This window comes from Hyperolius riggenbachi, chromosome 9, assembly GCF_040937935.1.
Source record: "Hyperolius riggenbachi isolate aHypRig1 chromosome 9, aHypRig1.pri, whole genome shotgun sequence".
Lineage (NCBI taxonomy): Eukaryota > Metazoa > Chordata > Amphibia > Anura > Hyperoliidae > Hyperolius > Hyperolius riggenbachi.
Window position 1 is genome coordinate 151,154,535 of NC_090654.1, and position 17,478 is coordinate 151,172,012.

A 17,478-nucleotide genomic window follows, 5' to 3' on the forward strand; every position below is an offset into this window, starting at 1 on the left:
TCTTCCTCTGGAAGTTTATTCTCCTCAAAACTGTTTTCTTTGCTGAATGTGTAAACAAAACATCATACAACATATTGGGCTTGATTCACTAAAGGTGCTAAGTATTAGTACGCCAGTGAAAAGCCCCTTAGCACGTGCAAAGTGCCTTTGCAAGTGCTAACATGCGCAGCGTTTAAGAGCAGCGCAGTGCGCGCAAAAGGTCACATCGTTCACGTGCTAAATAGCCTGATAAGCGTACTTAGCATGCGAACGGTGCGACGTTCCACGCGCACTGGTGCAATGTTTCACACGAAATACTTAGCACCCTAGTTTGCATGTCTAAAGCTTTTAGGCGTGCTAACTAGGTTAGCACCCTTTAGTGAATCAAGGCCATTGTGTTTTATAAGGTATACTTACTAGATTCCTTCGTAGCAAGAGCATAAAAATGACATGATTGCAAAATGGCGATATTGGCTGACATATGTGTCATTTCCACTTCGCTGGGCAGTATTGATTTTGACCATCTCTTTGCAATAATTGTCTCTCACAGACCGCCATTTTGTTTTCATTGTCAACACTAAAAGATAAAAAAAATGTTTAATTTTTTTATTACAGATACATGGCAACAGGACAGGCGTATATGTCACTACACTTTGCATTCCGCATTGGAAGATCAACAATTGGATATATCGTGAGAGACACCACCCGTACTATATGGGCTGTACTTCGGCAGCAGTATATGCCTATTCCAGACCAACAGAAGTGGGAGCATAATCAATTTTGGTTACGTTATAAGTTCCCAAATTGTAGTAGCACAATCGATAGGAAACACATCAGAGTAGTGATTTCCCCCACATAGTGGTTCTCGGTACTTCATTTATAAGAAATACTACTCGATTGTTCTGATGGCAGTGGCTGATTCTCAGTATAGATGTGTTTACATTGATGTTGGGGCATATGGTAGCTCTGCAGACCCCAATGTATTCCGTAGAGCAAGATTCTACCAGAATAACAAGGGACATTACACCTACCATCACTATGGCCAGGAAGAACTCAACCTGACTATGAGCAAGTGTTTGTAGCAGATGAGGCCTTTGGCCTTTCTAAACACATTGAGGCCATACTCATCCCGAGCCCTGGCGCATCTTCAATTATAGACTTACTTGAGCACGCAGGATGGAGGCGTGTACATTTAGTATATTAACAAATAAATGGCAAGTTCTGCATACCCCCATGGCCATATCTGTGGAGAATGCAATTGCTGTAGTTAAAGCTGCCTGCTTACTGCACAATTACATTCGTGACAATGATGGATACCTGCTTGAAGTAATGAATGGCCCTTTCTTGACCAGGATGCCACAGTAGCAGGCCGCTATGAACAACATGCTTTACATGTGAGGGACATAATGGCAGAATATTGCAGAAGGGAGAGTTCCTGACCAAGAAAACTTTACTCATTGTGATCCAGTAGGCAAAGCATTGATTTTTTTTTTATGACCTTATTTGTTCAAATAAAAGTGCCTTACTTATCCTGCATTAAATATTGTTCATGTTTCTTTATTTTAGATGTAAAATGTAACTGTTAAGTATGCTCTCATTCACCATGTAGCTCGATAGATGGTTTATTTTTAGAAAAAATGTTATAAACCACTTGTTACTGTTTAATATGAAAGGTCACATATATATTCTACTATAATGAAAGCAGATCGTCTGGCTATTGAGCTTATACTCTGGCTAGCATACGTTCTACAAAGCCACATAACAAGCATGCAGCATTACATGTAGTTGTAACATGTTTAAAGAGACTCTGTAACAAAAAAAAGTTCCCCTGGGGGGAACTCACCGCGGGAGGGGGAAGCCTCAGGGTCCCAATGGCGGAAATAGCCGATCTCCATCGGGTCCGCTCTACTATGCAGGCGCAGGAGACTTGCGCCTGTGCAGTAGAGCGGCCCGACAGCGATTGGCTATTTCTGCCTATCTCCGAGCTGAGAGCCAGGGAAGGTAAATAAATGTAGCTTGTCAGGCTTGTCGAGCAAGGATTGACGGAGACTTCGGGGGAGCCAGCGCTGTATTGCCTGCTGCTACAGGGGAGGGGGAAGCCTCATTGGGACCCTGAGGCTTCCCCCTCCAGCGGTGAGTTCCCCCCAGGGGAACTTTTTTTGTTACAGAGTCTCTTTAAACATGTTACAACCATATGCTGCATGCTTGTTATGTGGCTTTTGCAGAATGTATGCTAGCCAGAGTATAAGTCCAATAGCCAGATTTTATTTTTTTGTGTGACACTGACACTGCATAGATACAGCCCTGTCGCAGCTGGCCCTTGCTGTACTGTGCCAGCACACTGTATTACCAGTGCATATCTTTCCACTGTATTTGTGATTGAACTTACTATAGCATATCTCTCTTTGTGGGTGACACTGCATAGATACAGCCCACAGTCCCAGCTGGCATTTGTAGTTCGCCGGCACACTGTATTATAACAGTGCATATCTTTCCACTGTATTTGTGATTGAACTTACTATACCCTAGCTCTCTGTGTGTGTTTCACTGCATAGATACAGCCCACAGTCTCAGCTGGCCCTTGCTGTAGTCCGCCAGCACACTGTATTACCACCAGTGCATATCTTTCCACTGTATTTGTGATTGAACTTAATATACCATAGCTCTCTTTGTGGGTGACACACTGCATACAGCCCACAGAGAGACAGGGACAGTTAGCAAGGCTGTTCTTTAATATATATTGCTGAAATCACCCCAAAACAAAAGGGCTCATATTGTTCTAGTGTGTGTGTGTGTGTGTGTGTGTGTGTGTGTGTGTGTGTGTGTGTGTGTGTGTGTATATATGTGTGTGTGTGAGAGAGAGAGAGAGAGACTGCATACAGGCCAGGTCACAGTTTGCTGGGCCTTGCAGTTCTACTATCCTCTTCTATCTATTACAAGCCAGCACACTGTCTATCATCATAAGCTGTGCTTAGCTTGCAACTGTATCTGTTATTGCTATCTGTGTGTGTTACACACTGCATACAGGCCACAGTCTGTTGCTGGCCCTTGTAGTTCTACTATACTCTTCTAACTATTGCAAGGAAGCCGGCAAAGTGTCTATTATAAGCAGTGATTAGCTTGCAACTGTATTTGTGATTGAAAGTACTATAGGATATCCCTCCGTGTGTGTTAAAGTACACAGCTCTGTGATACACACACACACACACACACACAGCTGCTGTGTATTTGACACTGATCGTGTGCCTCTTTGTGATTACACACACTGTCTACCACTATTGAATATTGTTAGTAGTACTGCATACCTCCAATATGGAAAAAATAACAGGCAGAGGCAGGCCACCCCGCAGGTCTTTTCGAGGTCATGCTGGTGTGATTTTGTGCGGCCCTCAACCAAGTACAGTGTTCAGAAGGCACATACCCTCAACCCCCAAAATTCTGCGGACATAGTTCACTATTTAACACAACACCTCATCTTCCTCAGCTTCCACATGGAACTGTGACATATCTTCCCATAACTACAGTACTTAACACTCAGCCGGCAGCCACCACTGCTATTACTAGCACCACAGCCGCTCCACTTGAGATGTCAGAGGAGTTATTCACACATTCCTGTTTTGAATTTACTGATTCACAACCTTTATTGTTACAAGATGAAGGTGTTAAGGATGTTACACCACCTCATATGTCTCAGGCGTCATTATGGATGTAAGGTGTAAGGTTGATGAAGTACCTTTTGTTGGTGCAGTTTTGGAGTTGTCTGATACAAGGAAAGCTGTGATGATGGTCAAGGCATGGATGTCACGTGGGATCCCGGAAGACAAAATAAACAGGGGGACAGTTCAGAGGGGGAGTCAGAGAGGAGGAGGAGTAGACGAGTTGCTGTAAGAAGCAGGGGGAGCTCGTCGGAAACAGCTCGTGGCAGTGTCCGGCAGCATGTATTGCCACCTAGGGACTGCCAGCCAACACGCCCTTCAACGCCTGCTCCTGCCGCCACCACTAAAATGCCGTCATCTCAGAGCTCACCAGTGTGGAATTTTTTTGCGTCTGCCTCAGATTACAGCGATGCCATCTGTACTATCTGCCACCAAAAAAGTCTTGAAAAAGGAAAATCCACGTAGGGACAAGTGCCTTATGAAGACACTTGATCTTTTAGCACGAACACAGATGGGATGAGCACATAAGGAAAAGCAGCTCACAAACGCAAAGCCACCCTCCGCCTCCTCTTCCTCCTCCAGGTGCAGCATCTTCAGCAGCTTTATCCTCTGCTGCCCTTGCATCTTCACAGTCACCCTCCTTCATTCCACCTCTCACCTTGAGCAGTTCCTGCTCCTCTGCCCACAGCAGCCAGGTGTCCATTAAGGAAATAATTGTAACAGAAGAAGCCAATGTCTGCCAGTCACCCACTTGCCCGGCGTCTGACAGCTGGCTTGGTGGAACTTCTAGCCCACCAGCTGTTACCAGGACTCTGAGGCCTTTCCGAAAATTTGTGGCGATTGGGACACTGCAGTGAAAGATACCAGACCGCAATTATTTTTCAAAAAAAGGCGATACCCAAACTATATTGTGATGTTGAAAGGCAAATGGTGTCATCTCTGGCACAAAGCGTTGGGTCAAGGGTTTATCTGGCCACGGATGCCTGGTCTGCAAAGCATGGTCAGGGCAGGTATATTACTTATACAACACATTGGGTAAACCTGGTGACCGCTGGCAAGCATGGAGTACGTGGCTGTGCAGCAAACTTGGTGGTGACACCTCCATGGCTTGCAGGCAGGCCTGCTGCCACCTCCTCTCCTTCTCCTCCTCCTACATCCCCTTTGCTGTCATCCTCGTCCTCGGTTGAGTGCTACTCTACTGCTGCGCTCTCCTCTCCAACTGCACACCCCCAGCTCCCCAGGGCCTATTCCGCATGCCAGGTACAACTGTGTCACGTCGTCTTGGACATGTCTTGCCTCAAAAGCTGAGAATCTCACCAGATCAGCGCTCCTGGTCGCTCTGAACAAACAGGTTGATCAGTGGCTGACCCCGCACTAACTGGAGATCCGGCAATGTGGTGTGTGACAACGAAAGCAATCTCTTGCCGGCTTTGAGTTTGGACAAGTTGACACGTGCCCTACATGGCACATGTGCTGAATCTTACAATCCAACAATTTGTGTGTAAGTTCCAAGGCTTACAGAACGTCCTGAAGCAGTCCAGGAAGGTGTGTGGGCATTTCTGGCCTACCCTGCCATGACGCGCTTCTCCGATATTCAGTGGAAAAAGAACTTGCCAGTGAGGCGCTTGATTTGCGATAGCCCGACTCGCGGGAATTCAAAGTTCCTCATGTTTGACTGCCTGCTACAACAGGACAAAGCCATCAATGAGTATCTGTACAGGACGGATCTAGGGCAGGCTGTGGGGAGCTGGGGATTTTCTTTCTGAGGTAGTGGACACTCATGCGTAATGCCTGCAGACTCATGCGTCCATTTGAGGAGGTGGCAAACCTGGTGAGTCGCAGTGAAGGTGCCATGAGCGACCTGATCCCATACACTTTCTTCCTGGAGCATGCTGTGCATAGAGTGGTGGATCAAGTTGTGGAACGTGAACAGGAAGAGGAAGAAGAGTAGGAAACATCTTCAGCAGAACAAGATTTGTCGACAACACAGAGGAGGGGGGAGGAGGAGTAGTCTAGGGAAGAGGAGTCAGAGGAATAAGGTGGCTTTGGGGAGGAGGTGGAAGAACAACCACAGCAGGCTTCGCAGGGGGATTGTGCTGCTCACCTTTCCCGTGGTATTTTTTAGTGGCTGGGGGGAGGGGGAGAACTTCTCTGACATCACTGAGGAAGAGCAAGAGGAGATGACTAGCAAGTCGGCATCCAACCTTCTGCAGATGGGGTCTTTCATGCTGTCCAGCCTTTTGAGGGACGCCCGTATAAAAAGGCTCAAGGGGAATGACATGTACAGGGTGGCAATGCTACTAGACCCTTGGTATAAGCACAAAGTGGAGGAGATGTTACCAAATTACCAGAAGGCTGAAAGGATGCAGCACTTGCACAACAATTTGTCAAGTATGCTTTACAGTGTGTTTAAGGGTGATGTCACAGCAGAACGGAAAAAAAGTGCCAGTAATCATCCTCCTCCTTCTCCCATGTCCACGCAGGCAAGGACAGGACGCTCTAGAGATCTGATGGTGATGCCGGACATGCAGACTTTCTTTAGTCCAACGCGTCGCCTCAGCCCTTCCGGATCCACCCTCTACAAACGCCTCGACCGGCAGGTAGCCGACTACCTGGCCTTAAGTGCAGATATAGCCACTTTGAGCAGCGATGAACCACTGGACTACTGGGTGTGCAGGCTTGATCTGTGGCCAGAGCTGTCAAAATTTGCCATCCAACTTCTGGCTTGCCCGGCCTCAAGTGTTCTGTCAGAAAGGACCTTCAGAGCAGCAGGAGGCCTTGTCACTGACGAGAAGTCGCTTAGGTCAAAAAAGTGTTCAGTTCCTCACATTTATTAAAATGAATGAGGCATGGATCCCCGAGGGCTATTGTCTGCCCGAAGACTAAGTCAGTCCCCACACAGCATCTCTGCCTGCAGGCCACTTGACTGCCTTCTCCACCACCACCAACAGGGTCCAGAACGCCAGGTGGATTCCTGAATTTTTAAGGCTAGCAGCGGCCGCTACCAAAAATAATAATATTTTTTTCTGGTGTGTGTACACGCCTAATTTTTCTGGCATGTACATGTGTCAATTCCCCTTCGTGATCGTTACCTTGCCACGGTGTGTGGTGGGGGCACACCCAAGATAATAAGGTCGTTGCTTCATTGTGGACAGACCAAAATCGATCAGCTGGACAGTCACTTTTGTTCTGTCATTGAACTACCTCAGCCCGACCATATGGGCTGGAAAACCGCCATCAATCTCGCCAACCTGCGCACCAGCACGGTGATCACTACACAAACAGCTGTTTGCGGTGCGTTAAACAGTACGTTTGGTCTGTCAGTGTTAAGCAGTAAACAAACACAATTGCTAACTTCCAGCTAGAGCAATCTCCTGGCTTTATCTGGTCAGCAGACGCCAGTCAGCCAATCAGGTGTACTGTTATACACCCTTTGCCTGCTGTACCAAATCTAGCAGGAATTGCATAAATTAGCATTCAGGTGGGAGGCTTCGGTTGGATGCAATCGTAGATTGCATCGTTTTACAGGGACACGGTCCCCTCCCTAACCACTCACCTGTCAACCGCATCCTGGAAGCTGCAAAAAAGACATTTAAAATCACAAACACTGGTCCGCACGACAGCTACTTACACTACCTAATCCATGTATACACACGCAAGATGTTTTAAAGCACTTTATGCCTCCAATTTAGCAATGCAATGTGATTTCTGCCCTTTAGGGATTGTAACCCTACTCTGCGTCAAAAACGTAATTTTCCTACGGACTTCTGGCATATATCCTACTCCGCCATGCCCCCCTCCAGGTGATAGACTTCTTGAAACAACTTTTCCATCACTTTTGTGGCCAGAAATAGTCCCTGTATGTTTTAAAATTTGCCTGCCCATTGAAGTCTATGGCGGTTTTCTCCAGTTTGCGCAAACACACACTTTTTAAGAAGTTCGTGTTCGCAGTTCGCGAACCCAAAATCTGAAGTGCCTCTATCTATCTATCTATCTATCTATCTATCTATCTATCTATCTATCTATCTATCTATCTATCTACCTATCAGTTAGAGATCTTACGTTCTAGTCTCTGTTTCTTTTTTGACATCTTCTCCCAATTTTCAAACATGCCTGCTGTGATCTAGTATCATGCTTCTCTCATTTTCTCATTATCTTGATGGAATTTGTGTGAAACATTATAGATCAAAGGGTATTTTGCACTTCAAGAATTAAAGATTCTACTGTGAAAGTAGAATCATCTAATAACTTGATCGCAGACATTTTGCAGTTCTCTAGCAGCCCGATCTGTCAACAGGAAGCAAAAACACATCATCAATTTTGTACTTTCCAGAAAAAACACATAAAAATCCATACATGTGTTTTATATGCGTTTTTGGTGCGCTTTGGTGCATTTACGGTCCACTAATTGAAGACTGATTCGTGTTTTTTCCAGCTATTGCTGGAAGCCAAATTACAGTGTAACTTCAGATCCGTCTTCTGACGGTGCCAAAGTTACTGACTGTATATCTTACTAATATTGTAAATGCAGACGTTTGGATGCTTGGATATTTGTTACTCAATTACACAAAAATGGCTGAACGGATTTGAATGAAATTTGGCACCCACATTGTACATTACCTGGAATAACATATAGGATACTTTTTATCCCCATAACCAAAAAGTAGGCGGAGACAAATACACATTTTACTGGGAAAGCTGCAGCCATTCTTACACTGTTAATGGTAGGGTTCTCAAACTTTGCACACTTGGTCACTGGGTGACTGGGAATAATATTCAGAAAAGTGGGTGGAGCCTACAAAAGCCAATCAAAATTCACCTATTGATTGTCAAGGGGAATATTTAATTGCTGCCATTCTTGCACTGTTAATGGCACAAGCCCCAAACCTGGTACAGTTGGTTATTGGGTGACTGGAGTTCAAATTCAGACAAGGGGGTGGAGCCAAAGGTAATCAGATTTGTTTCTTCTCAATGCAAATTATTGATGCCAAAGACTGCAAAGCTCACAAACTAGGTCATTGAGTAACTGAGTAATTGTGTGCAATGCTGGGAATACACGGTACATTTATTCCCACATAATCGAGCCGCTGGCTCGATTCCGGCGCGTCCCCGCGGGCACTCGGATCTATTCCCACTCTTCCCCGCTGGCGCTTCCTTATCTTCCACTCGTTTCTTCTTTTGTCCTGCCCGCCGGTATCAAGTGCAGAATCAGTCCGGTGGGGTATCGGACACGTCGAAAATTATCAATCGAGCCATCAGCGGCTCGATTATGCGGGAATAAACGTACCGTGTATTCCCAGCATTAGGGTTAGAAAAAGTGGGCGGAGCCAACACCAGCCAAATACATACCTGGGCAACGCCGGGCCATCAGCTATTATGAAATAAGTAGCGGTGTTATGTTGACTATGTATTCTGTAGTGTGCATAGTGCTGCAGAAGATGCTCGTGCTATGTAAATACATAATATGGTAGGTATTAGACTATAGTAGTATTAGATTGTGAGCTCTTCTCAGGTGAGTGACAAGACTATGTACACTGTAAAGTACTGCAGATGATATACTTGATGCGTATGTACATAATATGGTAAGACATTAGCCTATGGTGGGAATAAATTGCGAGCTCCTCCCAGAACAGTTATTGACATTAATATGTGCTGTGTAAAAGGCTTCAGAATATGTCAGCTCTGTTTAAATACCTAATAATATGGTAGGGCATGACTATGGTAGTATGGTAGATTGTGAGCTCCTCTCAGGGCAGTGATATGACTACACACTCTACAATGCCAAGAAGATACCAGCACTAGATGAATACATAATATGTCAAGAGATTAGATTGTGAGCTCCTCTAAAGCCCAATCTACATGATACGATTCTTTGTGCGATCCGATTACGATTCTATTTACGATCCGATTAAATCCGGCATGTCCAATTGGGATTCGATTAAATTCAATTTGACATTGCAAAACAATGGCAAATCGAATATAATCTAATCGAATCCCAATCGGACATGTCTGATTTAATCGGATCATAAATAGAATCATAATTGAATCGCACAAAGAATCATATCGTGTAGATGGGGCTTAAAGAGAATCTGTATTGTTAAAATCACACAAAAGTAAACATACCAGTGCATTAGGGGACATCTCCTATTACCCTCTGACACAATTTCGCCGCTCCTCGCCGCATTAAAAGTGGTTAAAAACAGTTTTAAAAAGTTTGTTTATAAACAAACAAAATGGCCACCAAAACAGGAAGTAGGTTGATGTACAGTATGTCCACACATAGAAAATACATCCATACACAAGCAGGCTGTATACAGCCTTCCTTTTGAATCTCAAGAGAGCATTTGGGTGTTTCTTTCCCCCTGCATCTCTCATGCACTGAAGTTTCAGGCTGCTCGTTTCTTCCTGCAAACAGCTTTGCCCTTGTCTGTAATTCTTCAGTATGTGAAAGCCCAGCCAGCTCAGAGGACGATTTATCCAGCTTGTAAAAGATAAGAGAGAAGAGAGAAGCTGCTCTAATCTAAATAATACACAGGCAGTGTGCATAGAGGGGCCTGGAAGGGGGAGTTCATAGCAGAACCACAACACTGAAGAACTTGGCAGCCTTCCAGACACAGGCTGACAAGTCTGACAGGGGAAAGATACATTGATTTATTACAGAGACAGTGATAGTATAAAGTGCTGCAGTAAGCCAGACCACATTAGAATAGCTTTTGGAACTTGTAGGATGACAAAAAACAGGATGCAATTTTTGTTACGGAGTCTCTTTAAAGGACTAACTCACCCAGTGTTGATAAATGGCTTTTTGCTGGCCAAAGAGTTTGTAGCTGTTTGGTTGGCTAGTTGGATAGCCTGTTGCTGCCATTGTTAATGCTGAGACCAGTTAGGGCACTTTTCCACTAGAGTGATTGTATTTGCTGAATCACAAAATCGCAAATTGCTAGTAATTTATAAATCGCTAGGGTTGTTACTTTATCATAGAAATCACAAGAAGTATTTTCCACTACAGTGATTCGATTTAGAAATCGCAAATTGCAATCGCTTTCTGGAGCGATTTTTACAATGATAATGCAATGCTAATGAAAATCATTGCAAATCGCAATTGCATAACAGAATAAAAAATGCAATCGCTGGCGTTTGTGATTGCAATTGCTAGTGCAGCCTTTTCCACCAGCAATCGCAATCACAAATCACAAACGCTTGTGATTGCATTTTTTATTCTGTTATGCGATTGCGATTTGCAATGATTTTCATTAGCATTGCATTATCATTGTAAAAATCGCTCCAGAAAGCGATTGCGATTTGCGATTTCTAAATCGAATCACTGTAGTGGAAAATACTTCTTGTGATTTCTATGATAAAGTAACAACCCTAGCGATTTAAAAATCACTAGCGATTTGCGATTTTGCGATTCAGCAATCGCAATCACTCTAGTGGAAAAGGGCTCTTATAGAGGTTAGATTGCATGCACATGCATTCAGAATCAGTGTAGTAGTCACATGCCTCCAGATAAAACAACAGGTAGTCACCCCCCATCAGTAGCCAGAGGTGCTCCCCAGTATAGGTAGCCTCCACCTATAGGTAGCCAAAGGGGTCCCCACTATAGGTACCTTCCCCATAAGTAGCCACAGTATCCCCGGTATAGGTAATAAGGTGCCCCCAGTATAGGTAATAGAATGCCCCCAGGATAGATAGTAAGATGCCCCCCCCCCAGGGTAGGTAGTAAGGGGCCCCCAATATAGGTAGTAAGGTGCCCCAATATAGGCAGTAAGATGCCCACATAAGTGGTTAGCACAAAGGGGTGAGGAGGTGCCCAGTTATTAATAAAACCAGGTTAAATACAGTAAAATCACAGCACAGACAACACATTTTGTGAGTCAAATTCCTACTTCTTTAGGCCAGTGCAAGTGCTAGAGCTGAAATTAGCCGATAGTATTGAGCACCTCTCTCATTTATGCTAAATATTTTTTCCTCTCATGAAACTGTCATTATTGCGGTAAGCCACCTCATTATTTATGATTTTATTGTTTTTAACCTAGTTTTATTAATACGTTGATGTCTCTATCTCTTGGTGCTGTACTTACCACCCCCCCCCCCCGCCCCCCATCGAGGTTGGAGGGGTCCCTCCTGGCCTCTCTTGGTTGACACCAGCGTGAGAGTGAGTCCTTTTTGCTACAAGGAGAGCGACCGCAGCTCCCGAGCCTCTTTAACCCCTTTCCCCCATGCAAGCTGGGCTCCATGGGGGGGAGGCTTGGCCACCCCTGCCCCCCAGAGCCCTCCATACCACGGGCCATGTGGGCTTTCATAGCTAGGGTGCTAAGACCCACACGGCCGGGGCTCCGCATTCTGGCTATACTAGCCTGCATTGGGGACAAAGAATTAAAGAGGCTTGGGTGGGGGGACCCCACATCATTTTTTTTTTATTTCACACAGAACATTAAAAAATATATACATTTATATAAATGTTAATACATTATCTGTCATTTTACCGCATTTAAATAGCAACTTTTTCCTCTAAATTTAACATCGATTTTCTCAAAAACTATAAGGTCTTTTTGATTTTTTTTCTCTTCTTCCAACTGTTCTTCTTAACATTCTCAGCAAATTTGGTGTTTCTAGCACCTATTGGGGCTTTGCTATTAACTGCTAAAGTCGGCGAGCATTTAAACATTTCCCATACTCGGAAGGAGAACTTTAAAATAGATTTTCTCAAAAACTATAATGTCTTCTTGAATTTTCTTTTCCTCTTGTTTACACTGTTCCCCTCCACATACTGTGCAAATTTGGTGTTTCTAGCATGTAAGGGGGCTTTGCTATTAACCTCTAAAGTCGGTGCCCGCACGCCTGCCATTAAATTCTATGGAAAAAATGTGAACGCAAATTAAAAAAAAAAAAATTGTGTTAAACGCGAATTTCAAATACTCCTTTTCATTATGAACTATTCGCTGGCAGAACAGTTTGGCCCATCTATAGCCACTGTAACAGCAGGTGGGGAGATTAGACCCGACCATTTTTGGGTTAAAAGTCGCTCTCTGTAGACAGGAAGAGAAGATGGAGTAACACCCCTCCACCAAAGGTGAACTTGGAATCCAGTATGAGTTGAATAACAGAGTGCCACATTTCGTCACCTCTCTTAAACTATTATATTGTCATTTAACTGAGACAAAACTTTCATTTTTTTCAACTTACACTTTAACTTTCAGATAGAAAAAAAGCAATAGAATTCCAGAAAAGACCAATTTAAATTTAGGACTATAGATATAATCTCATCAGTTTATTTTCACTTTAATAATAATAATAATTCCAGTATTTGTATAGCGATTTTTTTCCTGTCAGACTCAAAGCACTTGCGAGGCAGACACTAGAGTGCACTCAGTGGGCAGTAGCAGTGTTAGGGAGTCTCGCCCAAGAACTCTTAAATAGGTGCTGGCTTACTGAATTAGGAAGAGCCGAGATTTAAACCCAGGTCTCCTATTGTACCCTGTACACCACTCCTTTTAAGGTGGCCACACACAATACAATAAAATGATCTGATTTATGGCAATCGGATTTTGAAAAATGTCTTTTTCTTTTTTATCAAGAAATCTGGATTTCCAATTTTTATTTGATATAAGTTGATCGGGAGTGGTGTATTTTTCGAATACATTTTTGTAAAAATTGAATGGTGTGGGGTAGATTTTCAATTTATACTCCCAACAATCATATTTTTTATAATTGAGGAAAAATTGAACATTGGTCAGATTTTTTTGAATGTTACAATTAATCAGAAAAATTGATTGTTAACCTTGAACTGAAAAGATATTTTTAAAAAATGGTGTGGCCACCTTCAGACTATAAACTTGAGTACAAGCAGATGCAGATTTGTATTTTTGAACCCCCAAGTGTTTTGTTTTATGTTTATGTGTGTATATATTAATTCACTATTATTCTTCACATTTTTATTAGCAAGCTGCTAGGAGGTGGAATTGAAAGCATGGCCATCACAGAGACATTTGGAGGTAAGTTATACTTTACTAGCAAAAATATGTGCATCTAGTATCAAGAATGAGTTAGTAGGTAGGGTGTAAGGTGGAAAGAAGTGCTATCAAAAATGTGTAAGTTCCTACGGTTTGTAAGATTATATTTTAACAATCCATACATTCAAATGTAAGCTTTTATTCTGTTTATCACATTAAAATGCATCCTTTCAAACAAATGTGTTAAGGATCAGAACTATTGCTTGAAAGAATGAGAAAATGAGAGCAATGGAATGGCATGCAGTAAAAAGAGATGAGAGTGAAGAAAGATCAAAGAGTAGGAAAGAATAATGAGAAGACATGGGGAACATTGAATGAAATTGAGAGACAGATTGGAAGAAAGGCAAAAATGCAAGTGGAGGAGGCAAAAGTAGAGGTGGCTAGAAGAGAGCATGAGATCAGCTCAGTGGACAGAATAATAGGGAGACCCCTTCCCCCTTTAGACCTTATCTACAACACCAGACTGCACTCTAGAGCAGCCTTTCTCAACCAGGGTCCCCTGGAACCCCAGGGTTCCTTGAGTACTCTGCAGTGGTCCCTTGGCATTTCCCCCCATTGTGAGGGAAGTATGATAGAGTACATTAAACTAGGGGATACTGTAAAAAAAACAAAACTCTAAATTGGGGGTCAAAATAATGAGCACATCAATAAAAAGCCCCAGAATAAGTAGACAGTATAATGAGGGATACTGTAATGGGGTAGTGAAATAAACAGCCACTCCTACTTTTTAAGTCCATGCCTCCAGCAAAATAAATGCAGGGGTTCGTTGAGGGCCGTTCACCTAGGTAATAGCTTCTTCAGACAGCTCCGGAGATTCTAGGCCATCTCTGCCAGGACCACAAGGCTAGTGTTGAGCCAAAATTTGCGTAATTTCACGTTTACATAATTATGGAAATAAATTTTGGCACTACGAAGCAAATTTCTAATTTTGTAATTTCGTGTTTCGACATAAATTTGCGTTTAACACAAAATTTCGTAATTTCGTGTTTTGTATAGAAACCGTCATTTTAATTATGAAAATGGACGTAATTTTGTTTCTAATAGTGATTATGCAAATTTAAGCAATAACCAAATTCAGGAAAGTCACTCATTTCATTGCAATTACTGATAATGCAAAGGCCCCTGTGTAACTGTCCTCGGATCCTTGAAAGACTTTAAGAACATACCGCTGGTACAAAAATAACTTTCTTTATTGGTAACATCATCATGGTAGGGAATCAGGAATAAAGATGATCACAGTTTTAGTATTATTGGTGGCTGAACATGGTAGAATGTGATCTTAGCAGTTTCAAGTGGTAGAAAGTGATTTCAAGCATAGAAAGCGTAGAAAGCAGTAGAACTAGGGGCAAACATACAAAACAGTATTCAGTATAGACTCTAACATATAACCACTAACATTGTCATTAGCAGCATGAATCAGTACACATAAAACAAGATAGCTCACCTATTTTGGCCTCATAGGATCTTAAGGGCAGTTTCTCTGCTCTGTCTCTCTCATAAGCTCTGAAGATTCTGTCTGTAAGATGGCTGCTGGCATGTCTGGATAGAAGATTCTAGAAGATCTCAGAGTGAGGCTGGGTTCTGATTGGACTAGAGTGTCAGGTGACTGGAGTACTCAGATTAACCCTGTAATGTCGTGTGCTTAGCTAGCTATATTATAGCTGATGCTGCAGGCTGTTACTCTACACACAAATAAACTTTAACAGCAGGCTAACTTTTCTGCTTATCATACAACAGACCTATATAGGTATATATATATTGTTCTGTACTGAAAACTAGCACTAAATTGCTATCAACTTTTCTTATATTAAACAGTGACAATGAATTACGCTGTTCAGTTGTTAGATTGGCTTGGGCGGGCAGCTACACTCCCACCAAATTACCTCTAATTTATGCTTTAATTGTTGAGTTGGGTTGCATAAATTAAGGGAATTTTACTTCTTCCTTCTTGCTAGGCACTTTGGAATGGCCTTTATTATTCTCGATAAGAACAACCAATTTTTGGATAGGACGTTCTAGTATAAGTGGAGTGGTGAGACGTTCTCCTCTCTTACTTAATTTGGAATCTCCCATCTGTAATTTCACTCTTCTCACCATTCTGTCTTTGCCTTTCTGAACTTAGCAATTCTCCATCTATTTCTGGGTATGTCCTCTTCTTTGACCATCACTATGTTGTTTATTTGAACATTTCTCCTAGGAGTATGCCATTGTTGGTCCTTGGCTGTTGTGTTTAAGGCTTGAATGACCTTCACTTTGGGATCACACATTGATAGCTCTAGGAAACCTTTCTTGGGTACTATTTCCCTTTCCCATAGGAACTTTGGGCCTGTGAACCAGTTTGAGTCCTTCATTTTTGAAACTTTAAGACCTCTTGAAGCATGATCAGCTGGGTTATTTTCTGACTCAATGTAGTACCACTCAGGGGCGTCGCTAGCCCTGTTTTAGGGGGGCACGTGCCCCCAATCTTTCCTGGGGTGCCACGGATCTCCGCCCGGCCGCCCCCTCTGTCAGACTCAGCGGCTCCCTCCAGCCGCCGCGTCACTGACAGTCTCAGACCTCAGGATCAGGCGGCGAGCCGGCGACCAATCGTGCGGGCGCTAGGACCCAGCGCCCGCACTGATATGCGGAAGTGACATCACTTCCGCATATCGAGCGGGTGCGTCCAGCGCCCGCTCGTACATCTGGTCGGGTCGCCGCTGATCCTGAGGTCTGCTGAGAGGTAGGGGGGGGGGGGGGGGCGGCGGCGGCTAGAGAGGGGGCCTCCCTGTCACTCACTCACTCACTCACTCACTAAAGGGGCTCCCTGGCACTCACTCCCTAAAGGGGTTCCCTGTCACTCACTCACTCCCTAAAGGGGCTCCCTGGCACTCACTCACTCCCTAAAGGGGCTCCCTGGCACGCACTCACTCCCTAAAGGGGCTCCCTGGCACTCACTCACTCCCTAAAGGGGCTCCCTGGCACTCACTCACTCCCTAAAGGGGCTCCCCTGGCACTCACTCACTCCCTAAAGGGGCTCCCCTGGCACTCACTCACTCCCTAAAGGGGCTCCCTGGCACTCACTCACTCCCTAAAGGGGCTCCCCTGGCACTCACTCACTCCCTAAAGGGGCTCCCCTGGCACTCATTCACTCCCTAAAGGGGCTCCCCTGGCACTCACTCACTCCCTAAAGGGGCTCCCCTGGCACTCACTCACTCCCTAAAGGGGCTCCCTGGCACGCACCCACTCCCTAAAGGGGCTCCCTGGCACGCACCCACTCCCTAAAGGGGCTCCCTGGCACGCACCCACTCCCTAAAGGGGCTCCCTGGCACGCACCCACTCCCTAAAGGGGCTCCCTGGCACGCACCCACTCCCTAAAGGGACTCCCTGGCACGCACCCACTCCCTAAAGGGGCTCCCTGTCACTCACTCACTCCCTAAAGGGGCTCCCTGTCACTCACTCACTCCCTAAAGGGGCTCCCTGTCACTCACTCACTCCCTAAAGGGGCTCCCTGTCACTCACTCACTCCCTAAAGGGGCTCCCTGTCACTCACTCACTCCCTAAAGGGGCTCCCTGTCACTCACTCACTCCCTAAAGGGGCTCCCTGTCACTCACTCACTCCCTAAAGGGGCTCCCTGTCACTCACTCACTCCCTAAAGGGGCTCCCTGTCACTCACTCACTCCCTAAAGGGGCTCCCTGTCACTCACTCACTCCCTAAAGGGGCTCCCTGTCACTCACTCACTCCTTAAAGGGGCTCCCTGGCACGCACTCACTCACTAAAGGGGCTCCCTGGCACGCACTCACTCCCTAAAGGGCCTCCCTGTCACTCACTCACTCCCTAAAGGGGCTC

The 17,478-nt window shown here is 44.5% G+C and overlaps 1 protein-coding gene across 1 annotated transcript in view; it reads left to right on the forward strand.

The window, feature by feature from the left end:
* The window catches only part of LOC137533574 (meiotic recombination protein DMC1/LIM15 homolog), a 603,524-nt gene that overhangs the window by 415,792 nt on the left and 170,254 nt on the right, over window positions 1-17,478 (forward strand). Inside the window, exon 6 of the mRNA XM_068254935.1 lies at window positions 13,581-13,633. Coding sequence (XP_068111036.1) covers window positions 13,581-13,633 — 53 coding nt within the window. The remainder of the gene's footprint in view (window positions 1-13,580; window positions 13,634-17,478) is intronic.